This window comes from Heterocephalus glaber, unplaced genomic scaffold (assembly GCF_053883595.1).
Source record: "Heterocephalus glaber isolate CG9 unplaced genomic scaffold, H.glaber_assembly_v1.0 deba00001532, whole genome shotgun sequence".
NCBI lineage: Eukaryota > Metazoa > Chordata > Mammalia > Rodentia > Bathyergidae > Heterocephalus > Heterocephalus glaber.
Genome location: NW_028258330.1, coordinates 23,630,450 through 23,658,040, shown reverse-complemented (window position 1 = coordinate 23,658,040; position 27,591 = coordinate 23,630,450). Strand labels below are relative to the sequence as shown.

Below are 27,591 nucleotides of genomic sequence, written 5' to 3'. Positions count from 1 at the left end.
CCCCCCAGCACTGGAGATCCAACCCAGGGGTGCTCTACCAGGAGCTACATCCCCAGTCCCTTTCTTAAAATTTTTAAAATTTTGGGAGAGGGCCTCACTTAAGTTGCCCAGAAGGGACTCAAACTTGTGATCTCCCTTAAATGCTGCGATTACAGGTGCTACCTTGCCTGGTTTGGGATTCTGCATTTCCACTAAGCTCCTCAAAGTGACAGTGAGCCAGGGGTGTAGTTAAGTGGTGTCATGCCTGCCTGGCAAGTGCAAGGTCCTGAGTTTTATCCCTGGTACCAAAAAAAAAAAAAAAGTGACATTGATGCTGCTGGTTGAAGACCACAATTTAAGCAGGCTTTGGGCCACGTGCATCACAATCACTGGCAGGTACTTGTGAAAATGCAGATTCCTGGGCATGGGCCAGCTGCTACTAATCTTCAAGTGTGTGTGGGACGGCACTCGGGAATCTGCCTTACCCAGTAGAATCCCAAGGAAGTTCTGGAGACCACCTTAGCACCTGTTTTCATTTTCTCATTGGTGAGACAAAATACTTGACACCCAAAGTTAAAGAAAAAGAGGTTTATTTTGGTTCACAGTTTGCAGAGGTTTCAGTTCATAGTTGGCTGGCTCCAAAGCAGGCTAGAATGGCAGAGGGGCATTGCAGAGGAGAAACAGTTCATGGCAGACAGAAGGCAGCAAAAGCAGCAGGCAGCAAAAGCAGCAGGCAGCAAGCAGTGAGCACCCAGCTCTCCTTCTGTCTCTTACATTCTATCCAGACTACCCACCCTTAGGGTGGATAGCACTCTCACCCAAGGTGGAGGACCCTTAATCCTAGCACCACACAATAAATCAATCCCAGCATCACATACTCTAGCTTCAGCCACCTCTGAAAGCTCCATCTCTGACCACGTGAGACTTTAGGGGGACATCTAGACACAAGCCGTGACAGCACCTGTAATGTGGATACAAGATATGGGGTCCTGCCTTAAGATCACCTCAAGTCAGGGACAACTTCCTGTGGTTTGGGCTCCTCTTACCCCCATTCAGTGTGTCAGCAAGACCCATTGGCTCTTCTTAAACTTGTATTCAGATTATCTTTATTGTTTTTCTTCTCCGTATCAGGGATCAAACTCAGGACCTTGCACTTGCCAGGCAGATGCAGCACCGCTGAGCTATATCCCCAGTCCTCAGATTATCTTTAAAAGACTCCAGTTAACAGTCAGACTTAGAGGTAGAATGAAACTAGACTGCTAAATGTTGACAACTGTTAAAACTATGAGTTCAGTTTATTATTCACCATTTTTACTTATATTTTAATGTTCCCATAATAAAACGTTTTGAGTCTCAGATCCAATAAATCCACTTCTGGGAATTTATTTTAGCGCATACTTTAAAGAAAAATCTTTACAACATTTTTCAAATTAACAGTAGTGAAAAATTGGGAACACGTGAAAGTCTCATAATAGGAAAATGACAAACTATGGAATACCTTTTAATGGGGTTTTATATAATTAAAAGCATTTATTCAGGCTATGTATTGGTAGGAAAATATGACCTACAATTAAGTAAAGAGCCAAGACATTAAATTGTATGTGATGCATGATTAAAACTATGCAAAGATTTCTCTCTTCAAAAAAGACTTAATTATAAAAATATTTTTTAAAATAATGCAATGGCCTCTGCCTTTTGGGAGAAGAGGGTGCTGAAATTTCAGCCAGGGGGAGATGAGCCCCCTGGCTCTCATCTGCATCCCTGCCATAACCCCACACTATCTCTTTGGCTTCACTCCTCCTCTCTCTAAATGCCAGCCAGGATCCTTCAGAAATACCAGATCATCACCTTCTTCTGTCCAGAATCCCATATAGAGCCTTGTATGGTATCCTTACAACTAAAAGCCAAGTCTAGGCCTCAGCCTAGCCCTGTAGGCTATACAACATTCACCTGGTCATTCCCATCTGCTGCTCTGTTCCCTGCCTCCTTGCTGCACCTCAGGCACACAGACTAGCCTCAGGGCTTTAGCTGATGCTACTTCCTCTGCTGGGAATGCTTGGTCTCCTGCTATCTGAACAGTGTACTCCTTCCCTCCAGAAGGCAACTCTTTTCCTTATCTAAGACAGGTCCTTCTCTGCACCCCCAGGCCTTTTCTCTTCAGAGCACTTATCAACACCTCCCACAGTACACTTGTTATGCCTTCCACTTTCCAGACTGCAAATTCTTTAAGAACAATGACTTTGTTTGATTTCCTGATATCTAGTACTTTAGAGCCTGGCATATAGTAGGTGATCAATAAATAACTGTTAAATGAAAGAATACTGAATTAAACAACTCCAAGGGCAGAGTAAGCTTCATGTGGTAGGCTGTTTCTTATATGAAAGTTTCCTCCCAAAACCTGGCAGTGGCAAACCCACAGCAGGTGCCCCATGGAAACCAAGGTGGCTGATCTTTTCCAGTGGAGGCCTCTTTAAGATGCACAGTGTAAAGTGCACCATGTGAACTGCGGGAAGCAGAGCACAGTGGCTAATGGAACTGGGTTTGAGAGAACGAATACTGGCTTAACACCACCAGTGCACAGCTTTGAGGTTATAAGAATTCTCTTAAGTGTTCATTTTCCCTTGTGCAGAAAGATGAGGATAGCAGTTACTACTTCCCAGGGCTGGGACGGGGAACAAGAGAATGCCCATATAGCTCTTGGCAAGCACAGTGCCTGGGACAGAACAGGTATGCAATAAGAAGCAAATTAATAAGGCTGGGGACTTAGCTCAGTGGTTTCAGCTGCGCAAGCAGGCGGACCTGAGTTTGATCCCCGGTACCGAAAAAAAAAAAAGAAGCAAATTAATCAATAGCCACATATGTGCCTTTGTGTCAAGTTTACATTGTGCTCTTATATACATAGGCTTTAGCTGATTTGAGCTTTCAACAACATGTGGGTTTTATCACCACCTTAAAGGTGAGGAAGCTAGGCCAAAGAGTAAAGTGCTTGCCAACAAAGCACACCTGGATCTGACAGCTTCACTGCTCTCTTCTAGGACACAGGCTAGCATTGCTGCAGATGCCAATCAAGAAGATTTGGATGGCCTGGCAGAGCCCTAGATGCAAGTGTGTGCCTACTGTAAGGCTGTGAATGGTAGAGGAATTCAGATATAAACTTGGCCAGTGAGCCACGCTTTCATGACATGGTTCCCCAGTCTGTGGCTCTTTCTCTGGGTGAGGCTTGAGTGCAAGTCTGGACAGATAAGCTGTCTCTGGCAGGATTTAAAACACTTCACTGTTTTCCTAAGAGGGAACACTACAAAGTGTTTTCTGTAGTTTCTCCTGCTTAGAGTCAGGCAACAGCTCTAGGCAGCAAATGCTAGCTTTGGTGTTGGAGATCCTCCTGCAGCCTCTGACCTCTGACTCATTGTGCCCCTGACAACAAAGGATTTCTTTCCAAAGCCAATCAAGGGAGAAGCCCCAGCATGAAGCTCTGGGCCACCTATCTAGGATCAAAGGTGAAGGAAGGTCACATGACAGGTAAGAGATCCACAGGTGTTAGATGTGAAACTTAGAACCACAAGGTCAAAAAATCATTGGCTCTCCGATGTCATGAGTTATAAGAACCGCAGTATCTAAGAGACCATAAACCTCATGGCTGTAACACCTTAAGGCCTCATGCAACAGCAGAGATCACACAGGATGGGAAGAAGGAAAGGCTGCTTCCAAATTGGGAATTCAGATGGCTCCTGGGTCCTGAGCATCTTCTCCACGTCAAGGGCTTGGCAGACACTCCTTTGGGAACAGATGGTGTGAGGGTTCCAGCTGCAGGATGGGGGCTGAGAGAACAGGCTCTGGACACCAACCAGGCCCTTGGAGAGGGCGGCCTCAGGGGATCCTGTCAGTCCCCAAAGCCCTGACCCTGGATGCATTCTGAGGCTCTGACAGTGCCAGGTTTGTGGCAGCCATCAGTGACCAAAGACTGAGAGAAATACCATGATCACCTGCCTTGGTGGTGTGTGCTCCTCGGAGGGAACATGCTGTGTGAGTGGCACTTGGCTGCTCTCAGAGACTACTCAGCACCATGACTGACAACTCCCATCTGCATGGTGCTACTGATGGAGAACGTTCACATCCCAAGCATGGCAATGGTTTCACAAGTGGAATGACAATGGCTCTGGCCAGGCAGTGGGGACAAGTCTGGGGGCCACATTGGGGGACATCTGGAAAAGTGGCCAATAGACTTACCCCAACCTTGGCTCATCCACATTCAGTTAAGATCACTTTAGGTATCTATGCTAATAGACTTTACTGATTTTTAAAAATGAGAGAGTGTTCTAGGGTAGTCATGACCTTGTATCAAAACTATAGAAATCTCTATATAAAAATCTCTCTGGAGAGAGTTCACCACCCTAGGCTGCTCAGAGCAAGGCAGATCAAAAGATAGATGTTGGACTGCCCTGCTGATTGGAGAAACAGTAAGAAGCACATGGGGTCGGGGGACATTTGGGCCTTTGGGAGGTTGGAAGCCCTGTGCCCTTCGATGGAAGGTCTCCTTCTTCCAGGAAGTCTCTGGAACTGTCCTCCATCGCTGACAGGCAAGAAGAGGAGCTTGCAGTTCTGGGAGCACTTTTGGCTGTCTGGGCCCCTGCTTAGACTGATGTGCCCTGGCAAGCATCAGAACTCGTCTCGCAGTTGAGGGGGCCTGTCCATGCCGAAGAAAGAGGACTGCTTCCCCTGAAGATCCCGCTCGCGCTTCACGAAGGCAGTGAAAGATGACACACAATTGCCAATAAAGTGGTCAGCTTGGCCAAGGATGTACAGGTCGATCTGGGCCACCTCTGGCTTGAGGCTCACCACCTTCACCTGCAGGAGGAAGGCAGAGCACATGAGCCCAGGTGGCTGCAGGTCTAGGTGAACCTGAAAGAGGCCTGTGGGCCATACTCTCAATCTTTTTCCCTTGGACTAAGGATGCAGATGGAAGGAGGAGTAGGCAGCAGGGACACCTGGGTGTCAGGAGTGTGAGAGACGTGCTGGACAGCTGCTACACTCTCCTCTAGCCTTGGCTCCCCACATACTATTTACACCTCTGTGCCTTTGCCTGCAGGGTTCCCCCTGCCCAAGCATCTTTTCCTTACCTATTAAAATCCTGACAAGGGTTCTGATGTGGCTCAGGGCTAGACAGCTTAGTTAGCAGGCACCAAGACTGGGTTCGTGCACACACACACACACACGCGCGCATGCACGCACACACGCACGCGCGCGCACACACACACACACACACACACACACAGATCCTAAGCAGCCTCTCAAGGCTCAGCTCACATTCTGCCATTTTCATAAAGCCCTAGCCCGATGGGCTTTTGCACCAAGTCCGAGATTGGAGCACAAAGCTCACTCATCCAGTTCTGCTGCCTGGATGCTTCCCTCTCCTACACACCTACTCCAAGCCTGAAGTCCTCCTGCCTGTCCCATTCACTGCCCCAGAAGTAAATCCTTCCATTGAGGGACTGGCACCCCACGGGCCAAGCCACCATCATCTCCAGTCCAATCAGCTATTACAGCCTCCTTACTGTCTCTCGCTGCCTCTCCTGGTCTGCTTACCACAGAAGAGACCAAGGAAACTTTAAAAAAATTTTTGTTTTGTTTTGAGATTTTTTTTTTTTTTGGTACCGGGGATTGAACTCGGGTCCTTGCGCTTGCGAAGCAAGCGGCAAAACCACTGAGATAAATCCCCGACCCTTGAGATTTTTTTTTGAGACAAAGTTTTGCTACATAGCCCAGGCTAGCCTCGAACTCTTGATCCTCCTGCCTCTGCTTCCCAGAGTGTTGGGATTATAGGTGTGTGCCACCATGCTGGGCTAGGACATTAGGACATTTTATTTGTCAGTATTCCTGATGGGGCACTGGCCCAGCAAAATGGAGGAGTGAAGCTTAATTCAGAAGGAAAGGTGGGGTCAGGAGGGGCTGGGCAGGGGTGGGGACAAGCAAGACTGGCCTAGGAACAGGAAACAGAAAATGGCAAGAAGCTCAAGGTGCAACAAACACTTCAACTCTAAAGCTCACAAAAAAACTCCCTGGGACTCTCCAAATGCTTCAGTTTAGTACAGAGGTGAGGAGGGGTGTGGGCCGACAGAGCTGAAAGTGCTCTGCTGTTCCACTGAATTTCTGATACAAGAAAAACCATCAGCTTGCTATTTGGGTTGTAGCAAAGAAATAAAACCAGTTTAATCATGGTCAAAATCCCCCAAACAATTCCACCCACACCCTGAAACTTACCCAGTCTGTGTCATGCCCACTATAATTAGCTCTGGGACCTCTTGGGTAAACTCAATCCCTTCTTGAGACTTTGGTTTTCTCAGCTACAAAATGGAAGGTTGGAGTAAAAAGACCCCCAGGTCTCCCAGCTCTGATGTCTACCTATTTAAAGGGTGGGTAGGACTAGAATGCACTGAGCCAGCACTTCTACCAGCTGGAGCTTCCTGTACATGTGCATGCTCATGTGTGAGGCAGTAAGAGAAGGCGACAGCTCTCAATGTCAGTTTCTTATGGTTTGCCCAACACTTAAATGGTTTTTTTTTGGTACCGGGGATCAAACTCGAGTCCTTGCACTTGAGAGGCAAGCATCGGAACCACTGAGCTAAATCCCTGGCCCCCACTTATGGTTTTCATTCATTTAACAAAGTCTTACTGAATGCTTATATCAATTCAATTTTTTTTCTTTTTCTTTTTTGCTGCAGTACAGGGGGGTTGAGCTTTCACCCTGAGCTATATCCCCAGCACTTTAAAAAATTTTTAATCTTTATTTTGAAATAGGGTCTCACTAAGTTGCCCAGGCTGAGGTTGAACTTGTGTACTCCTTCCCCAGCTTCCCAGAGCGCTGGGATTACCAGCATGCACCTCATGCCTGGCACAGAGTCGATGCTCTTAACTCTCTGCTATACTGGATCTTTATTTAAGGCCCATTCCCTATGTTCTTACTCAACAAACTGAGCACTGTGTGTCTGGCACTGACCTAGGCACTGGTGATGGTAAGGAAGGGTCTCGGGCCTCCGGAAGTCAGAGCACCAGGCTAGACATCAAACGACATGAGAGTGGTTCAGCCTTGAATCCCACTTTCAAGGAACCCATACTTCTTGGATGAAATAAGACATATTTCTACACTAGTCTCCGTCAATCAAGAAAATGGCTCAGGAGAAGAGAGAGAGTGTTACATGAGCTACAGAAGCAGAGGGAACCCTGGAAGACATCTGTGGAAGCGGAGTTTGAGCTGGGCTAGAAGGAAGGATAGGATCTGGAGAGGAACGTATGTCCAGGAAAAAGACCAGTGGGATAGAACAGGAAGCATGTAGTAGGAGAGTGGGACCAGATGGCACTTTCTTTCTTTCCCTTCTTGCCCACTCGTACCTTCTCTTTGAAGAGCTGCTGGATCTCCGGCACATAGCTCTCAGAATCAGTGGCAATGTAGATCGACTGGGCGCTCAGCGCCCTCACCCAGAGCTTCACAGCCCGCCAGATTTCCTTCAGGTCAGGGAGGCACATGGTCATGGTAAGTGGGGCTGCCGTGACGCGGCTGTAGCCCACACACTGTGGAGAAGCCATGAAGTGCGAGCCCACGGTGCCATCCTTCAGCATAGCACAGGCATTCTTCTATGGGGAGGGCAGGCACTGCATTAGAAAGCAGCAACTGCCCAGAGACCCCAGGAGAAACAACTGCCATGTGGGGAAAGACCGGCTATACGGGAGGAGCCCAACTATTGATTTTTTTGGGGGGGGGGGTGCTAGGGATTGAATCCAGGCCAGGGCCTCCTCCACGCTAAGCACATATTTTACTGCTGAGCTACACCCTCAACTCCCAACTATATATTTTTTGTTTGTTTTTTGGTACCAGGGACTGAACTCAAGACCTTGCACTTGTGAGGTAGATGGTGGCACCACTGAGCTAAATCCCTGGCCCCCAAATATATTTTTTTAAAAAGTATTAAAGGAAGAGGGAAATGCATCGAAATAGTAATAGTGGTTATTTCAGGGTTGGTAGGATATTGGTTTTGCGAAAACAATTTTTTTCTGGCTCTCTGTGTTATCTGGGACGTTCAGTGTAATTGTGAACAGTGGTGGTGATAAGGAGCAGCTTATCTGATTCCTGACTTCAGTGGGGAGACTTCTGATAGCTCCCCATGAGGTACATGTTTGCTGTGGGCTCCAGAGCAATAGCCTTTATCAAGTTAGGGTGGGTCCATTCTATTCTTGGCTGGTTATGAGTTTTTATCATGAATGGGTATTGACTTTTATCAAATGCTTTCTTGTCCTCTACTGAGATAATCATATGATTTTTTTTTTCCTCTTTGAGTGTTAATACCATGAACTTTATCACTTTCTTAGGATAGATTTTACTTGTTTAAGTTGTATGGCTATTTTCTTTGGTGGTGGTGGTGGTGGTGGTACTGGGGATTGAACCCAGCCCTTCACATTTAGCTACACCTTCACTTTTTTTCCCCTGAGGGGAGATAGACAGAGTCTTGCTGATTTACCCAGTCTGGGCTGGAATTTGCAATCTTCCTGTCTTAGCTTCCCAGACTGCAAAGATTACAGGTGGATATACCACCATGCTTGGCTTGAGTTATATGTTCTTTGGTACATTATTGGATTTTACTTCTAATATTTTACTTTGGATCTGTGGATCTATGTTTATAAGTGAGAAGGGCTATAATGTTCTGAGTTGATGTTATCTGAGTTTGATATTTGTGTTATGGTACCTTTGTAAAAAAAAAATAGCATCTTATTATCATTTACATTCTAGGAAAGTAGAGATGGGAGCTACTTCTTAAAGGCTGGACTGAAACCATTCATAAAATATTCTGAACCTGGCTCCTTTTCTTTGGAGCAGGGGACAGGGGGAGCCTGGTAGGTAAATGTGAGATTACCTCATCGACTGACTATGAATGAATTTTAATCCAATTTCCTTATGTTTCAGTATTTTAAAATTTTCAACAATGAGCATTTCCAACAAATATATAAATCTCCTCGTGTAAATTAAGGAGACTGAGTATGTGGGTTCTATTATTTTCACAAGGAGGGTAATCTGATGAGCCTTCTGCACAGTCAAGCATCCTCTAAATTCTGGGAAGATGACATGTTCATTTCTTGGGAACCCCACTCAATCTCCACAGTTTGTTTTTCTTTTTTTTTTTGTAGTGGAAATTGAACTCAGGACCTTATGCTTGCCAGGTAGGCGTGGTGCCGCTAAGCTACATCCCCAGGCCCATAGTTCATTTTTCTACTAGCCAAGCACTGAGCTGGGACAGGGGATTCCTAAGTTTGGGCTCTCTCTCTCTCTCTCTTTCTTTTTTGAGACAGGGTCTCACTATGCTGTTCAGGCTGGCCTTGAACTCACTATTAGCCCAGGCTGGGCTCAAACTCAGTGATTCTCCTGCCTCAGCCTCCCATGTGCTTGGATTACAGGCAGGTGTCACTATGCCCAGCTGAGGGTCTCTTTCTATTTTGCTGCTTGACTTGGGATCTGGCTTGATGCCTCAGTTTATCCATCTGCAAAATGAAAATATAACTGGCAACTGTTAAAAATGAAAGCTGGTCAGCAAGCACTCTAGAGTCACACTTCTGACATAGGCTGCACTGGGCTCATAAGATATAATCCCACAGACTTGGCTGAGTGAGCATTCTCTGGCCTGGTGGGATTCAGGGCAATCCCTACAGGCAAGGGTCAGCCAGGGAGAGGAAGGGGAAGTTACCCAGTCAGAGCCAATGCGCAGATGAATGCCCACATAGGGCCGGATGAGGTGGTTGCGGATCTGGGATTCTCCCATCTTCACCATCTCGTCTGACCATACCATGTACTTCTGGAGTGACCTGTGTTCTTCCAGGATGGGGAACTGTGCTGGGGCCCCTGGTAGAGCAAGCACCGGATGTTCCTTTGGTGAAAATCTAGGCATGAGATGGAATCAAGGGAAGTCAGACAGAGGATGTACAGAGAACCTGGCTGCCACCCCCACAGGAAAAAGGGTGGGATTGCACCATGCCCCAGAGACCCTGCAGAGGAGCCCTGTAACATGCAAGATGCCCAAGAGGTTGTGAAATCCCAACGAGCTGATAAGAAACCTTGGCAGTGGCAGCAAGCACAGTATGCAATTCTGTCCTGCCGCACAGAATTTACAACCTTTTTTGCTTGTTTAACAATTAAAAATTTACAGTAGAGCATTCCAACCTTTTATATGTCATGCTGGCTTCCAATCTGTGGTGTGGTAATTCTCTCCAGGGTGGGGTGTCTGGACCAAGCCTTTGCCCTTTTACCCACATGGTAGGTGCAGCTGCTTACAGAGGCCAACGGCTGAGACTGTGCACATTGGATTAGATGATTCAACACTTATCAAGTACTTACTGATTGCCTACTATGTGCTGGGACCCAGGAACAATGAGACTGGCATGATCCCTACCCTTGTGGAATATATCAAAAGTCTGCAATGTCCCCATCATACCCTGTCAAGACTCTCTTTCCCCATTTGTACAGTATGCATTTCACAATTATTTCACATCTCTCTTTTTTGTAGGACTGAGGCCCCCGGAGGCAGTACCTCTATTGTGCCTAAAATAGTGCCTGGCACATGTAAGAGTTCAGTAAATATTTGTTGATTGAATGAATGAGTATAAACTTGTGCTCCCTTTTCAGCTAAACCCAGACTCCATTCCAGCAACATAAAACATCTTTTTTTTTTCTTGGTACCAGGGAACAAACTCAGGACCTTGCGCAAGCGGTGGCACCACTGAGCTAAATCCCTGGCCCAACATAAAATGTCTTGCTGTTCATGAACTCACACTGTATTTTCAAGCTCTACATCTCTGTATACTTCTTCCCTCCACCTGGAATACCTGCCCTGGCCAGTCAAATACTTTTTCTAAACATTATGCAGTAGGCATATCCACTCTAAAAAAGTTTTGCAGTTAGTTTATTATAAAACTAGGCATGCAATTACCATATGACCCAGCAATGATACTCTTGGGCATTTATGCCAGGGAAATGAAAGCTTATGTTCACATACAAACCTGTATGCTAATGTTCAGAGCAGCTTGATTCATAATAACCCCAAACTGAAGACAACCCAAATGTCACTCAATGAATAAATGGTTCAACACACTGTGGCACATCCATACCATGGAATACTACTGCAATAAAAGGAATAAACTATCAACACAGGCAGTGACTTGGATGGCTCTCCAGGTAATTATCCAAAGTAAAAGAGCCAATCCCAAAAGGTTATATACTGTATAATTCTACTTATATAATAATGAAATGACAAATGGAGAAGAAAACAGAAATGGAGAAGAGATTAGTGGGTACCAGGGGTTAGGGATGGTGTGTGATTAGGGAGGTGGGTGTGGCTATAAAATGGTAACACAAAGATTCTTACCATGATAGAGCCATTCAGTATTTTAATTGTGGTGGTGGATAGATAAACCTACACACTTGATAAAACTGCACAGAACTAAATACACACACGTGAGTACAAGTAAAATAGGAAGTCTATCTAGATAGATGGATTGTATCAATGTCAATATCCTGGTTGTGATACTGTACTAGAGTTTTGCAAAATGGCACCATTGGAAGAAATTGGGTAAAGGGCACATTAGAGCTCTCCATATTATTTCTTATAAGTGGATATGAATCAACAATGACTACAATAAACATTTCAAATAAAAATTATGAAATATTTCAAACTCTTAAGGTAAATACAGAAAATAACAATCCACATACCCAATGACCCAAGTCAGCAGAAGTTAATATTTTGCTTTGTTTCAGATTTTTTAAAAAAGTACACACCTGCTGGGGATTTAGCTCACTGGTTCCACCGCCTGCCTTGCAAGCGCAAGGTCCAGAGTTCGATCCCCAGTAAAAAAAAAAAAAAAAAAAAAGCCCTGAAGGAAAAAAAGTACACACTTAAATATCCTAATATCACTTTCCCAAAAGATGTTTTTTTAACATGATTACACTTATCTAGTTATCTACCTATCTGTTCATCTATCTATGGCTATCATCTATCTATGCCTTGGATTCGCCTATCTATGCCTCAGCTTTCTTAACTGTTTTGTGGAACTATAACACTTCCTACCTCATTAGGCTGATTTTTTTTTTTTTTTGGTGGTACTGGAAATTGAACCCAGGGCTTTTGCATTCAGCTACTTCCCCAGATTTCTTTTATTTTTTAAAATTTTGAGAAAAGGTCTCACTAAGTTGCCCAAGCTGGGCTTGAACTTGTGATCCTCCTGCCTTATCTTCCCACAGTGTTGAGATTACAGGTGTGTACCACCATGCCCAGCTCTCAGGCTGTTTTTTTTTTTAAGTATATATTTAATGTGTATAACATGTACATAAATGATTAGTACAAGTCAAGCCAATTAATACTTCCATTCATAGGAGCGTTGAGATGATTACAACAGTGTTAGGCACACAGAAAAATGTCAGAAAATCCTGGTATCATCATCATCACCACAGTCAAATTGCACACAACCAAGTTCAACTTTCTAAAAATTCAACTCTATGTTTTACAGATTTGGCCATGCCGGTCCAAGGCCTGTGCTAAGAATAGCAAGAGCAGGTATTCTCTACACAGCCCAGCTCTTTATGACACTTGAAATTTCTGTTTACATGAATATACACAGGAATTATTTATTGAGCCTCACTAGGTGACAGGTAATGTTTCAATTCTCATTTGATTTCCACAAGAGCCCTGTGAGATAAGTATTACTGCCATTCTCTTTACAGTGCAGGAAACAGAGGCACCAAGAGGCTAAAAATACGCAAAGGTCGCAAGCTAGGAATTGGTAGAGCTAGAATTTGAGTGTAGGCAGTTTGCATTAGAACCTATGTTCTTAACTCATTGACCATACACCCATCTCCCCATCCAGTCAGTGAGGACCTCAGGGGCTGAGTCTGTGGCTTAGTCTTCTGACTTCCAAGCCTTAGCTAGCATAGGTCTTAACACACAGTAGCTTCGGTAATTTTTTTTTTTTTTTGAGACAGTCTTGCTATGTAGTTCTGGCTGGTCCTGAACTCACTATATAGCCCAGGCTGGCCTCAAACTTGTAGTGATCCTCCTGCCTCACCCTCAAGAGTTCTGGGATTATAGGTGTGTGCCACTATGCCTGGCTGCCATTAATTTTTAAATGAATGAATGAGTCAAAGACATTACTAGAAAGACCAAATCACATCATCAGGTGTTAAAGGAAGGAATTAGTATGATTTGAGCACCTACCATGGGCCCAGCTTGCAGCTCAGCTCCCTTCAGATGACCTCCAAGCACTCTGAAAGGAAAGCAAGAGCTTTCTGATCTTCCAGGGTGCTGGATGATTAGGGTAAGATCAGGATTTGTGTTCTCCCTGATCTCATGGGAAGAACCTGCAGCTGATCCTTGGAGAATTAGATAGATTTGGAATGTCTGTCCTCTCTACCCAGGCCAGCACCAGCACGGAATTGGCCCAGTGGACAATGTCAGTTCTGGCCCAATGGAAGCAGGGGTCTTGGTTACAAAGAGAACTTGACTAGCTCCAACTGCCCCCTGACCATCCACCGTAGGTCAGTCCTTAAGAAGCTGCCTTTCCTGCTGCTACACCCTGTAAACCTCTGGAATTCTGCACTACTTCACCAGGCTGGTGAGATTCCTCCATGCACAGCATCCACTTACATGCCCAGTGCACATTCTGAGGCTGTGGATGAACACCATGCTGAGTGCAGAGGACTAGGACATGCTCTTGATATCCCTGCCACAAAGGACTTCCTTTCCCTCCAGCTCTCTGTAGGGGTGGCTCCATCTCATCCTTTAGCCCTCAGTCTGGTTTCAGCCCTGCCAATTACTTATCTCCTGTTTATGTGCAATCAACGAGGCTGCAGCCTGGGACAAAGATAAACCATGAACTCAAATACTTGCTATCTATCCACCTGAAGCATTCAACATGATAGGCCATAGTTTTCCAACAATAAATGTGCAATAAATGTCTACTGAATTAAAGGTCTACAATGTTATGTACAGATGCAGCACCAGCAAAGCAGGAAGGATTCTCGGAAATCACTTGTCAGGGAATAAAAACCTTTTATCTCCTTCTAGAACCCAATTGTCGTACAGATACACAGAAGTAAGGACATTTCTCTGTATCTTGCAGCTAGATCTGGCCCATGTGCCTTAGCACTAGCCAATGATATGTAAGTAGACTGGATTATCTTGTTTTTTGGCAAGAGTTCTTAAAAAAGTAGATGCAGTGCCACATGCCTGTAGGCCCAGCTGTATGGGAGGCTCAAGTTCACTTGAGCCTAGGAGTAGGCCAGACTGAACAACACAGCATTACCTTATTTCTTTAAAAAAAAAAAAAGCTGAGGATATGCCCTTTTTTGCTTCTTCTACTGAATTGCCTAGGATGTGATGGCTGGAGCTTCATCTGCCAGCCTGTCCCAATATGTGTCACTGAGGATAAGTCAGTATTAAGAGCAAAGAGTGGAAACAAACGAGCCAGATTCCTGCTGATATTGTGAAGATGCCATCCTGTCCTAGATGTATACTCCAGTACTTCTTTTACTGAAGAAAAAAATGAGTGTTATGTTGTTCATCTGCGGTTATTTTGGGTGTTCTGTTACATGTATCCTAACTTAACCCTGATGTACCCAGATCTCTAGCTTATAAATTTCTTTAACCTTACTTGGAGCCCTGATATCTATGAGAGTCAATAGTCAAGATAGTGAGGAGGAGGAACTGAGTCCTTCCAACTGGGTTCTCCTGCAAAGGCACTATAGGTACTTTTCAAGAACTAGCCAAGTAGTGCATGCCTGTAATCCCAGCTACTCAGGAGACTGAGACAGGTGAATCACTTGAGCTCATGTCTGGGGGCCCTAACTCCCTCACACTGCCTCTAGGGACCATCTCCCCCACTATTCCTCTTTTCTCAGAAATTTGTCTAAGGCACAAGCTTCCTCAAGCTCTCATGAGAGAGGTTCGTTCAAGTCAGTGAACTCAAGACAGACCACGGGGCAATGAACAAATGTGTGCACAACATTCCCCAGCTGAAGCATCCACGCATCACTGTTCCTTCTCTTCTGACTAGGACTGTGTGCTTCTCCTGGATGGGTGGATAGATGGATGGATTTGTTGATTGACTGATTTGACTGAGACAGGGTCTCACTATGTAGTCAGGACTGGCCTCAAACTGATGACCATTTTATCTCAACTTCCCCAATGCTGGGATTACAGGTGTGTACTATCACACCTGGCCTTTGTTCCTGGTATTTTGAAATTAATTTTGAAGGGGTTTTTTTGTGGTTTTTTGGAGACTGTCACTCAGGCTGGCCTTGAACTCACTATGTAGTCCAGGCTGGCTTCAAACTTGTGGCAATCCTCCTACCTCAGCCTCCTGAGTGCTAGGATTACAGGTGTGTGCCACTGAAGATGTTTTTAGAGTTGGAGGTATTTTTTGGTCCTGGCACACAGATGACAGGGGCAAATTCCCAGCCTTTTCAGGCAAGTCAGCCTTCTGGCAATGGCTCTGGGTCATTTGGAAGTGAATTGGGGAACACCAAGCAGGTGATCTAAAGGGAGAGTCCTATCCAGCATCAACATGATGGAGATTAGACATGCCAGGACTGAGTAGCCTAAGTGGTTTACGCAATAGCTGTAAAGACAAGTCCCAGAATGGATGGACAACTGTTAAGGGCACAGATATTTAATCTGTGGCAATTAAGAATGGGTGCTTCAGGGCCGGGGATTTAGCTCAGTGGTTCTGGCACCTGCCTCACAAGCGGAAGGTCCCAAGTTCAATCCCTGGTACAAAAAAAAAAAAAGAAAAAAAGAATGGGTGCTTTAAGATGGGCATGGTGTTGCACACCTGTATTCCCAGCACTCTGGGAGGCTGTTAGTGATTTAGTGAGACCCTCTCAAGATAAAAAATGGGCTAGGGATGTACACTGAGGTACCTCCAGTGTAAATGCCCTGGGTTCAATCCCAGCACCAGAAAAAAAATTAAGTTTATTTACTTTTGGTACCCGGGATTGAACTCAGGACCTTGCACCTGTGCAGTGGAACCACTGAGTTAAATTCCAGGCCCAATAAAGTTTATTTTTTAAAAATTTGTTTTTCTTTATGGAGACAGGGTCTTGCTATGTTTTTTGGTGTTTTAAGACAGAGTCTCACTCTGTCATTCAGGTTGGCCTTGAACTCACTCTGTAGCCCGGGCTGTCCTGGAACTTGCAGCCATCCTCCTGCCTTGGGTATGGGAGATTTTACCAGGGCCTTCACACTGAGCTACCCAGACCCTGTTTAAAATTTTTTATTATTTATATTATTATATTAATATTATTATCATTATTTTGAGGCAGGGGTCCTGCTGAGTTGCTAGGTTGCCCATCTCCCTGCCCCAGCCTCCCAGAGTGCAGGGATCATCAGCGTGTGACACAACGCTGGCCCTGGGAGTTGGGGAGAGCCTCTTAGATGTGGAATTTGGATTCCATCACTGCCCCATTCGTTCGGAACATTGCAGACATTGGCACTGGGGAATATCTGAGTCTTCTCTTGTCCTGTAGAGTGTTGTGCATTCTGGTTCTGGCTTGTTTACCCACTGCCCGGTTTCCTGTGCCCCAGGGTTCTGGATTTTACAGCCCTCAACCCCTGACTGATTTCAGGGTCTCTGTCTCTGGTCTTCAAGGATGAATGAGACTGGAGCAGGGTACAAATACAGCTAGTCAAAGGAGGCAGCACACACATGATTGGGGGTGGTCTGGGGGATATGGGGGGGCAGTGGCACAGAAACTGCTCCGGTGTGTGGGAGAGGTCAGGGTCTTGCCATGGTAGTGCAGGCTGGCCTTAAACTCACTATGTAGCCCAGGCTGGCCTTGAACTGGCATTGATTCTCCTGCCTCAGCCTCCCAAGTGCTGGGATTATAGTTGTGCACCACCATGCCGGCTGAAGAATGGGTATTGTGTAGCTGAGCATAGTAGTGCACATTTACAATTCTAGCTACTCGAGAGGCTGAGGCAGGAGAATTACAAGTTCAAGGCCAGCATGGGCAACTTAGTGAGACCCTGTCTCAAAATAAAAAATAAAAAGGGCTAAGGGTGTAGCTCAATGGTATACCCTCAGTGGGTTCAATTCCTAGTACCAAAAAGAAAGAAAAAGAAAAAAAAGCATGGGTGCTTTGCAATCAGGCTGCATGGATTTAAAACCCAGCTCTGTTACTTTAAGCTTTGTGACCTTGAACAAATGATTGCCCTCCCCTCCCCTTCCCTCTCTTTTCCTTTTCTCTCCCCTTCCTCCCTTTCTCTCTCTTTCCTCATGCATGGTAGGCAAAAGCTTTACCCCTGAGTCACAAGCCCAGCTCTTTTAAAAATTTTTTAACATTCTGAGACAGGGTTGAACTGAATTGCTCAGTCTGGCCTTGAAGTTGTGATTCTCCTGCCTCAGCCTCCCAAGAAGCTGGGATTACAAGCGTGTGCCACTGAATCCAGATACTGCTTCTGTTTTTTTTTTGTTTTGTTTTATTTTGAGTTTTTTGAGACAAGGCCTTGCACTCACCATGTAGCCCAGGCTGGCCTCAAACTTGCAGTGACTCTCCTGCCTCAGACTCCTGAGTGCTGGGATTACAGATGTGCACCACCAAGCCCAGCCTTGCTTCCATTTTGTTTACATGTAAAGCACAGATGCTATCACCTATCCGACAGATTCATGGAAAGATTATGCCCCACTGGGTGGTGGCACATGCCTATAATTTCCACTACTTGGGAGGCTGAGGTAGGAGGATCTCGAGTCCAGAGCCAGCCTGGGCAACACAGTGAGTCCTCATTACAAAAACAAACACAAGTCAATACCTGTGAAAACTTAGAATAGTGCCTGGTACACAGCAGGCACTAAAATAAAAGCTCATTATTTATGAAAGACTTATATGTAGGTCCCAATTGCCCATGCAACAGTTCTCTGACCTTGGGCAAGTTATTCAACTTCACTAACCTCAGTTTCCTCATTTTTTTTTTTTGGTACCGAAAATCGAACTCGGGACCTTGCTCTTGTGAGGCAGGTGCCGGAACCACTGAGCTAAATCCCTGGCCCTTAGTTTCCTCATTTTTAAAATGGAAATTCAGAGCTGGGGTGTAGCTCAATGCTAACGCACTTGCCTACCATGCACAAGTACATAAGGCCTTGGGTTCAATTCCCAGTACCTCAAAAAAGAAAAAGAGGGCCAGGGATTTAGCTCAGTGGTTTCGCTGCCTGCTGCGCAAGCGCAAGGACCCGAGTTCGATCCCCGGTACCAAAAGAAAAAGAAAGGAAATCAATAGCAATAGGTACATGAATGACAGTGACAGCTAACTTTGGGTGGCCTCTTACTATAGACCATGAACATTATGCACTAGGAGACAGATATCATTAAGTGCTCTTTCCATCAAACCAAGGAGGGAGAAAACTGGGGCAAAACAGCTGGAGTGGCCTATTCAGTCTTCTGAGAAAGAGGCAGAGGTGGGTCAGAGGTCAGGCTTGTCTTTTTTTAGACGTCTCTCTATGGCCTCAAACTTGAGGTGATCCTCTTGCCTCAGCCTCCCATGCGCTGGAATTACACGTGGGTACCATTATGCCTCACTGAGCTCAGGACTGTCTTACTCCTAAGCCTGTGCCTGTTTTTCCTCTGAAAGCCAAATGCTGTGACCATACCTCAAATCACATGTTCCTCTCACCTCCCAACCCAGTCTGAGTCTGAGCCCAGGAAGTCCAAGGTCTTCCATGCCCCATTCTGCATCAATGGCAAGGGTACCATGTGAGTTATCATCAGGAAAACTCATTGGTAGCTCTTGAAGGCAGGCACTGGGTCTTCCTCAGTTTTATTTTCACTTTTTTTTTTTCCGATACTGGCGATCTCTTCCTCATTTTTATCACCTTTGGCCTGTGCATACTGTGTCCCACACATGACATATACTCTATAAATACTTCACAGCCTGTGCCTGTGCCCTGCTAACCTATTTCTTTAATAGGGCTTACTGGCACACAATTAGTAAGGCACATCCAGTAATTATCAGGATGACATCACTTCTCTGTCTGCACCTGAAGAAGCTGTGCTCTAGGAGCTGCTTCCAATTTTCATGTTGTGAAGAGGAAGGCAACAGGAGTGATTCTCATGCCTAGAGCAGGAAATCGAGACACAGGTGACTGCACAATGTTCTTTTATGACATCTCTTATCAGCCAATAAACTCTTGCTCAACTCTGTGGCAGGTCAATGTCCCACTGTGTCAGGCATTGAGAAGGGAACTGATCACACAAGATCCCAAGTTCAACAGACAGAGCACCCATACCTTTGGTCTCATACATCAGGGTGGGGAAAGGGTCAGGAAGGGGATGGATGCCCATGAGTCCCGTGTCCCTCCCTGAACCCAGCACAGCTATCCTTTCCAAGTACCTCTGGATCCACTGTTCTTTATAGGAGGCGGTGAAGGAAAGGCCTGCAAAAAGCTCCGACTTGTTGAAACTCACGTGAAACTGGTCCCAGAATGGGCCAAAGGGGTTTCCTTCCTGCAGAAAGAGGGTTGTAGAAAGCTTACTGAGGGAGAGGGAAAGCCATTTGGGGAGGGAGGCAAAGAACAGTTGGTGGAGGAGATCTGGGTGCTTGGACTCTGGTTGAAACACCCACACCCTCTTAGGTCGGCCCTTGGGCAGGGGGCTGAGGACAAGGCTTGGCTTCCATTCTAGCTTCCAGCAGGAGATGTTCGTCTGTGTCTGAGTAGTCTTTCCTGCTCACTTGCCATGTCCCACCTACCCTGCAGCACTGGTGGGGCCTAGGAGGAATGGACCTTGGGTCTGGAAACATGGACAAGAGATTCAAGAGACTTTCAAGACTGGCTAATCCAGCACCCTCATTTTCAAGATGGAAAGCAAAGCTCATCGAGGGTAAGACACATACACAAAGTCACACAGCAGTGTTGGGGCTGCAAGCTGGGTCTCTTTTCCCAAATATCATGACTCTTCTAACTACACTCTCCAAACTGTAGCCCAATTTGGGGACTGTCTTATTTCCAAAGTGCTAAAAATTCACAAATTTCTAATAAAATATGACAGCTTCTCATCTACCCACTGAGAGGCAGAAAAGTATTGGAGGTAAGAGGGTGGACAAGGGAACCAAATTACCTAGGGTTGAATCCCAGGTCTACTGTTTGCTGTGTGACCTTGGCGTCTATGATATACAATGGGGATACAATCAGTACTTTCCTCAAGAAGCAGTTTGAGGAGCAGTGAAGTGAGTTAGTATATGTAATACTCTTAGCATTCACCTGACATACAGTAACACTATGAAGTATTAGTTATCGATGTGGCATTTTACACTTATACTTGGTCTTCATGATGGCTTTTGAACAAGAAGGAGCAAGAAGTAGCATCTCCATATTGTGTAGAAATAAGGCTCAGAGAAGCAAAGTCTGCCCAAGGTGGTACTTCTGAAAAAATCAGAAGTAGACTCGAATCTCCATCTTTCTACTCCAGGCCTTTCTGGTGCCTTCTCCCACATATGGTCACCTTATATTCTCAGGGGCCTAGAGGACATGGAACAGACAGAAGAGGTTCTCAGACCCACAAGACCTACCTTCATGGGGCACGTCTTCTTATCAGGGCTTCGCTGAGCTGCTACCTCAAAGCAGTATGCCACCCGCTTCTCAGGAGGCCAATAGGTGGGTGCCAGCTTCTCCATGAAGTCCTCCAGGCTGATGACCCGATGGTAGGCCTGGAGGGGCTCCAGCTTGAAGTATTTCTTGTAGGACACATGCAGCTATAGGAAAAGGAGGAAAAAGAGGGGCAGAGGTCCCTCCTCAGTGTCCTAGTTTTAGATACATTTATTAAAACCATATACTCCAAGACCCACACAGCTCAAACTACATGACGGTGAAAAACTTTTCTTAAAAGACACCAAAGTAAGCCATGCTTGGTGGTACATGCCTATAATTCTAGCTATCCAGGAGGCTGAGGCAGGAGGGTCATGAGTTTGAGGCCAGTGAGTGCAACTTAGTGAGACCACTTCAAAATAAAAAAATAAAAAGGGCTGGGGATGTAGCTCAGTGGTAGAGTGCTTGCCTAGTACATGTTAGGCCCTGGGTTCGTTTCCTAGCACTACAAAAAAACCAAAACATACAAAAAAATAAACCTTTATACCAATGTTAGGACAGAAACAAACGGAGACAAGATATCTGTAAACCAAAGAACAAATAGTAGCATCTCTTGTGTTCAAAAATGACTGGCGGTCTCTAAGAAAAGACAAATAATGGGTAAAGGATAGGGGTGAACAACTCACAGCCAAGGAAACCCAAATAACCAGTGTACTCAAAAGATGTACAACCTCGCCAGGGACTTAACTCAGTGGCACCACCTCTGCCTCGCATGTGCAAGATCCTGAGTTCCATCCCCAGTAAAAAAAAAAAAAAATGTACAACCTCATCAATAATTAGAAAAAGCAAATTACAGTTATCACAAAGCATCACTTCTCACCTGTGAGACCAACAAAAATTTAAGACTAACTCTAATTGTTGGAAAGGATGTGGGAAAACAGACACTCTTGTATGTGGCTGGCAGTAGAAGTGTACACTTTGGAGCAACCACTTTGGGATGCAACTGTCAGTATCAATAGAATTAAAATAGCCAGGTGTGGTGCCTGTAATCCCAGCACTTGGGAGGCTGAGGGAGGAGGATCACTATGAGTTTGAGGCCAGCCTGGGCTATGTAGTGAGTTCAGGGCTAGCCTGAACTACACAGCAAGACCCTGTCTCAAAAAACCCACAAAAATGGAAGGAAGGAAGGAAGGGGGGGAGGGAGAAAGAAAGAAAGAAAGAGAGAGAGGGAGGGAGGGAGAAGGGGAAGGGGAGGGGAGGGAAGGGGAAGGGGAAGGGGAGGGAAGGAAGAAAGAAAGGAAGGGAAGAAAGAAAAAAAAAGAAAAGGCTCCTTCCCTTGCTAGATATTTACCCTAAAGAGGCTCCTGCATTTTGCAACAGGAGATAAGTACAGGGAGGCTCAGTGCCCCAAATGAAGTGTAGGAGAGAATGTAGAAGGAGTCACAACAAATACATTAAATCTATAGGAAGGATTGGTCTGGGAGTGGCAAGAGGGACTTAGGATTAGTCACAGGAGCCAAGAGAAGCTATCATTTATCAAGTGTAACTGTCATGCTGTTTTTCTTTTATTAACAAAAAGAAAGGATGAGGCAAAAATCACTAACAATGACCACTGCTAGTAGGTACATAGATGGTGGTTGTATTCTTTGCATTTCTTTAGATTTAAAAAATATTCTTGGAACACCATGGAATAAAATTTGGATTTAATTCTACAGGTCAGGGTTTCCCAAGTATGTCCCACCGGGTGTTCAGGTGGATAAAGGGTTCTGCAAAAAAGGGCTCCAGAGTTGGAGAAGTCTAGGAAATGTTGTTTTAAGGTGTTTTCTTTACTGCAGCAGGATTTTTTCAGGGCCTTTAACATGCTAATGTGCATTGCAAATCTGCAAATTTGAGAAGATACAGAATTGATAATATTATATTCTCAAATGATTTAACTACAGCACCCTTCCAACACAGGTTCTAACAAACAGACTTTGGGCTCCTTAACTATTAGCACTGGGGTATTACAGCTAAAGGATTTTAAGTAGAAATAATATAATTTGCCTTTCTCTCCCACCTTCCCTCCCTCCCTCTCTCCCTCCTTCCCTCTCTTTTCTTTCTTTCTTGGTACTGGGGATTGAACCCAGGGCGTTTGCACTGAGCTATATTCCAAGCCTTCCCCGCTTTTTCTGTTGCAGAACCTGAGATCGAACTCAGGACCTTGCATTTGTGAGGCAGGCATGGTGCCACTGAGCTAAATCCCGGGCCCCTAGGCTTGAACTATTGATTATCCTGCTTTAACCTCCCAGGCTGGGATTATACATGTGTACAACCACACCAGGCAAATTTTGTCTTTTTTGGAAGATCACTCTGGTAGCAGAGTAGATGGTACTGATGCTACAATTAGAGAAGGGAAAGGAATTAGGAGGCTACTTTTATTTATCCATGTATGCATTCAACATGTATTTGTTGGGCATTTCCCATACATCTAAGTGAGAGATGCAGTGGCTCAGAAAGGTAGAAGGAAGGTGAAACAGAAGGTTTGGGAGTTGAGAATGTATGGAAGGGATCTTTAGGGTAAATACCTAGGTTCTTGGCTTGGTACTCTTGTGAATGGAGGTGATATAAACTAAGGTTGGGATTATAGATAGCGGCACAAGTTTGAGAGGAAATATGCCAAATTCAATTCTGGCTTTGTGAAGTTGAGATACCTATGGGCTATCCAAGTAGACTCAAAGGTTTAGGAATCAGAAACACAGGCCAGTGGTCTGAGAGGAGTCTGGGTCACAGATAAATTTGAGACATGAAGAACAGTGAAAGCCACAAGAGCCAAAAGAAATTTATAGCAAAGCAAGTAATGGTAATAGCAGGTACTATTTATTTATTTAGGTACTGGGGATCGAACTCGGGTCCTTGCACTTTCGAGGCAGGCAGCAGAACCACTGAGGTAAATCCCCAGCCTGCAGCTACTATTTATTGAGGGCTGACTTAGTGCCAGGTGCTGTACTCATCACTTTACAAGCATTTGCTCACCTAGTTCTAGTTCTAGTTCTAACAGGCAGGAATATAACCATCTCCAGCTTACTTAGGAAGAAACCCAGGCACACAGAATCTAGATAACTCATCTGAGGCCACATAGCTAACAAGCAAACAGAAAGAGAACACAAACTAACATCTAAACAATGAGTGGAGAGAGGGTTGGGGATTTAGCTCAGTGGTGCTGCCGCCTGCCTCACAAGTGCAAGGTCCTGAGTTCGGTTCCTGGTACCAAAAAAAAAAGTTTGCACAACAATGAATGGAGAGAAAGGAGCCCTTAGTACAGCACAAAGAGGAAAACAAAGGCTGCAGAAGAAATGGATGTGTCCTGGAAGCCAAGGGAATAGAAATGTTCAGGAAGGAACAAGGCTCATGGGGCCAGGTGCAATTGGGAGGTCAGGTGAGATGAAGACTGTGAAATGAACCCTGTATTTGGCAATGAGAACAGTTACAGTAGGGCAGGGGAGCACAACTGGGGCAGGTTGAGTAACCCATGGAAAGCAAGGAAGTGCAGACTCAGTATGACAATTGGCTGAGACAGCAAGGAGACAGAAAACAAGTAGGGCAGAGGGAGATGGATGGGCAATGTCTAAACTATTAACAGTGAGTGAAAAAAACCCAGAGCATCGATGGATCCCAGGAACAGAAGACTTCCTGTGTCCTAGCTGTTTACATTGAGGAGTTCAGCTGGTTCTAAGTGGGAGGCATACAATAACATTTAAAGCATGAGTACCATCATTAATTCAATCTTCACCATGGGAAGAAGCAACAATTATTACCAAGCTATTTTAGAGATGAAGAAACTTGAGGCACAAAAAGGTCAAGTACCTTGGCCAAGCTACACAATTAGTAGGTGGCCAAACTAGGCTATGGTCTCCGATATTCTGGCTTTTAACTTCTGTTAATAACCTGTCTAGGGCTAGGTAGTTCAATGACAGAGCTCTTGCCTGGTATGCATGAGGCTCTGGATTTGATCCCTAGCACTGTAAAACAATAAATAAATGATAGCTTCTCCAAATACAGATATCCAAAGGAGAAAATAAAAGGGTATAGGAATGAAATACACTGTTTTATACATATTAAATATAATTTATGTATATTCAAAATTTTTCAAGTCAATTCATACTGGGGATACAGTATGAACAAAACCAAACACAGTGCTATTGGAAGACACAAAGAATAAGCTAGGAATTAGAGAATGCTGAGCGTACCATGCCAAGGGAGCCCTTTGATGGGGGAGAGGCAGTGCTGGAGCAATACTGCTTGGATTCATAGTCTTGGACATGTTATTAACAACCTGTGCTTTATTTTCTCCTTTAAAATTGATAATAGTAGGGCTGGGGATTTAGCTCAGTGGTTCCGGTGCCTGCCTCGAAAGCCCAAGGTCCTGAGTTTGAGCCCCGATACCCAAACCCCCCGCCCCCAAAATAATAATAGCATCCACCAACTATTGACTAATGAATGCACAGAAGGTGGGATCAATCAGCACTGGAAAAAGAGGCTTTAGGGTCAAGTCACAGGCTCTGTAGTCAGACAATCATGGGCTTGAATGCTAGCTCTACTACCCATAAGCTGTGTGACCTGGGCAAGTTACCTAACCTTTCTAAACCCCAGTTTCCTCACAGGGATGAGATGCAGAAGAAATGAGCTAATCCTTGTGCAGTGCTCAGAACAGTCAGCACATAGCAGGTGCTGGATAAATGCCAGCCATTGTTACTCCAAGGAAGACAGATCTGGGTAGGGAGCAGGGCAAGCTCAGAGGAGTGGGAGGTAAGGCCCAGAGAAAGATCTGGAGGTCAAGCAGAAGTCAGCAAGACTTCAGAACGGTGGACAAGGGCCAAGGTCAGTGGGAAATACTCACATTGGTGAAGGGAGGTTTATGATGCTGGTACTCAATCCATGGAGGTACAGCCAAGGTGCGATTCAGTAGCTTTGCAAATGCAAGGGAGCCCAAGAAATGATCGGCCTGGTTCCCAAAGCGCCCTGAAAATGGTACAATGGGGATGAGGTGAGGCCTGGGGCATCATGGGAATGGAACATAAAGGGCTCAGAAATGTGGATCCAGGTGTGGGGAGGGCCAGGACACCTGGAGAGCTAGGGAAGTTGGCAGCATGAAAGCAAGTCTGGGCTGGACCTGACATTCAAGGGCCGCTCCTTCTGCCTCAGTCATTCCAGGTTCTTCACTATCTCCTCAATACACTGTACATTTTCCACTCCATCTTCTAGCTTTGTTCTTGATGTTGCCTGAGCTATGAATGCCCTTCTACTTTTATCTCCAATTATCTGCACATGAAGGCGCCACTCGAATGCCTCATTCACTAAATGCCTTTCACCAACCCCCATCCATACTCACTCTCCCTCTTCTGCCTCCCACTTTGCATGAGTTACTAAAGCCCTTCACTTTTCCTGAAAAGTCTTTTCTCACTTCCTGACTTTTGATGTTGGCTATTTTCTCAGCCTATGAATGCCTTGGGTCCAAGGACCCTATTTGATTATTTTTATTTTCTCTAGTATGACATCCATTCATACATTCCCCCAATTTTTTTTTTTTTTTTGGTACTGGGGATCGAATTCAGAACCTTGCGCTTTCAAGGGAGGCGCCAGAACCACTGAGCTAAATCCCTGGCCCCAATTCCCCAAATATTGAGAGATCACACTGTGTCAGAATCTATGCTAGGTGATAGGACATGAGTAAGCAAAGGCAAAATCTCGAAGGTCTTGGTACTTGCAGTCCAGTTGGAGAAGCACTAAATATGTATAACAAATACATACTGGTAAATTGTGATAGCAATCAGGAAAACAAAATTGGTGATGGGGAACAGTAAAGAGATTACTTGTGTAGAAGTCAGTGGAGTCCTCTCTGGTGACATTTATGCTGAGACCTAAAGAACTGTTAGGACGTGGTGGGGCACAGGTGAAGGGAGTGTGTTCCAGGAAGGAGTAGAACATGAACCTGAGTGTGTGAGGAACAGAAAGGAGGTGTGGCTGCAACTCCGGAGGGCCAAGAAGAAAGGAGTTGTAGAGATGACTAGCAGGGAACCAAATCATGCAGGGCCCTGAAGGGTCATGGCCAGGAGTTTTAGGGGTAAGTTTTACAACGAATCTGCGGCTCCATTTAAATGGCACCACAGTTGGGGATGCAGCTCAGTGGTGCCGTGCCTGCCTGGCAAACGCAAGGTCCTGAGTTCAATTCCCAGTACCACACACACACACAAAAAGGCACCCCTCAACTGACCTTTACATTGTCTTACCCAATCTCTTCCCACAGTTTTCATTATTTTCTTTAAAACTATGTACTTTATTTGGATGTGTATCTTTTATTGTCTGCCTTTCCCACCTAAAAGGATGGCTCTACAAGGGAGTGGGTTTATCTGTCTCACTCACAACTTCATTCCCAGCAAAGGGAACAAGGTGTGATACAAAAAGGGACCCCATAAATAGTCGTTGAATGAACGAACAAATCACTTGGAGCCAGAGTGGGTCAGTGACACCAAGTTCTGCCTATTTCCATTTACTGGGTTCCAGGCTAGCTTAGACCTCCAGCAAATCACATAACCTCTCCCAGCCTGTTTTCTCAACCATCAAATGGAAGGTTGGACACCATGGCCCCTCTGTGCACCTGCAACTATGGCAGAGAGGAGAAAAGCCGGTTCTGCCTCACTCTGGAGATCTCCTCTGGATTTGTCAAATTGTCTCTGGGGCGCGTCAGAGCAGGGTTTCTCCTCTCCTGGCCTCCGTTTCTCCAATCGAGCAGAGGGCTCGGGAGGCCTTACCCATGCACGGGCAGTAGAGCAGGTAACCAGCCGGGTCCCAGGAGCCCGCGGGCAGCCCCGGGAGCTGCAGAAGCAGTAGCAGAAGAGACACACGCAGCAGCAAGGGCGGCAGTGCCCACGCGGCGGCGCCCATGTCGGTTCCGGGGCCCTAGCTCGCCGCAGCAGAGGTGGGGAGGGAAGCCGCGAAGCAAGCGCCCGCCCCACTCCCGGCGGCCCCCGCGCG

The 27,591-nt window shown here is 45.5% G+C and overlaps 1 protein-coding gene across 3 annotated transcripts; it reads right to left on the bottom strand.

The window, feature by feature from the left end:
• Positions 1–552: 552 nt before the first annotated feature.
• Pofut1 (protein O-fucosyltransferase 1) lies at positions 553–27,577 on the bottom strand. Of its 3 annotated transcripts, none has more exons than XM_087188847.1 (7): positions 27,369–27,577; positions 25,457–25,578; positions 20,565–20,747; positions 19,389–19,501; positions 9,708–9,900; positions 7,366–7,605; positions 553–4,824 (listed from the first exon to the last, which is right to left on the bottom strand). In XM_087188847.1, exons 1-7 carry the CDS (start codon positions 27,499–27,501, stop codon positions 4,636–4,638), a joined length of 1,173 nt encoding a protein of 390 aa, XP_087044973.1. In that variant the 5' UTR covers positions 27,502–27,577; the 3' UTR covers positions 553–4,635. The 3 variants fall into 3 exon arrangements, with proteins under 3 accessions (XP_087044973.1, XP_004840638.1, XP_087044974.1); XM_004840581.4 differs by having other exon boundaries at positions 7,366–7,608; positions 27,369–27,575; XM_087188848.1 differs by lacking the exon at positions 7,366–7,605.
• Positions 27,578–27,591: the final 14 nt, after the last annotated feature.

Bases quoted from the DNA above. Each gene is read 5' to 3' on its own strand.
- Pofut1 (XM_004840581.4), bottom strand. From the start codon at position 27,501: ATGGGCGCCGCCGCGTGGGCACTGCCGCCCTTGCTGCTGCGTGTGTCT. The intron at 25,579-27,368 runs GTAAGGCCTCCC...TACCATTTTCAG, and splicing joins GCTCTACTGCCCGTGCATGG to GGCGCTTTGGGAACCAGGCC. The intron at 7,609-9,707 runs GTAACTTCCCCT...CCCTCCCCATAG, and splicing joins TGCGCATTGGCTCTGACTGG to AAGAATGCCTGTGCTATGCT.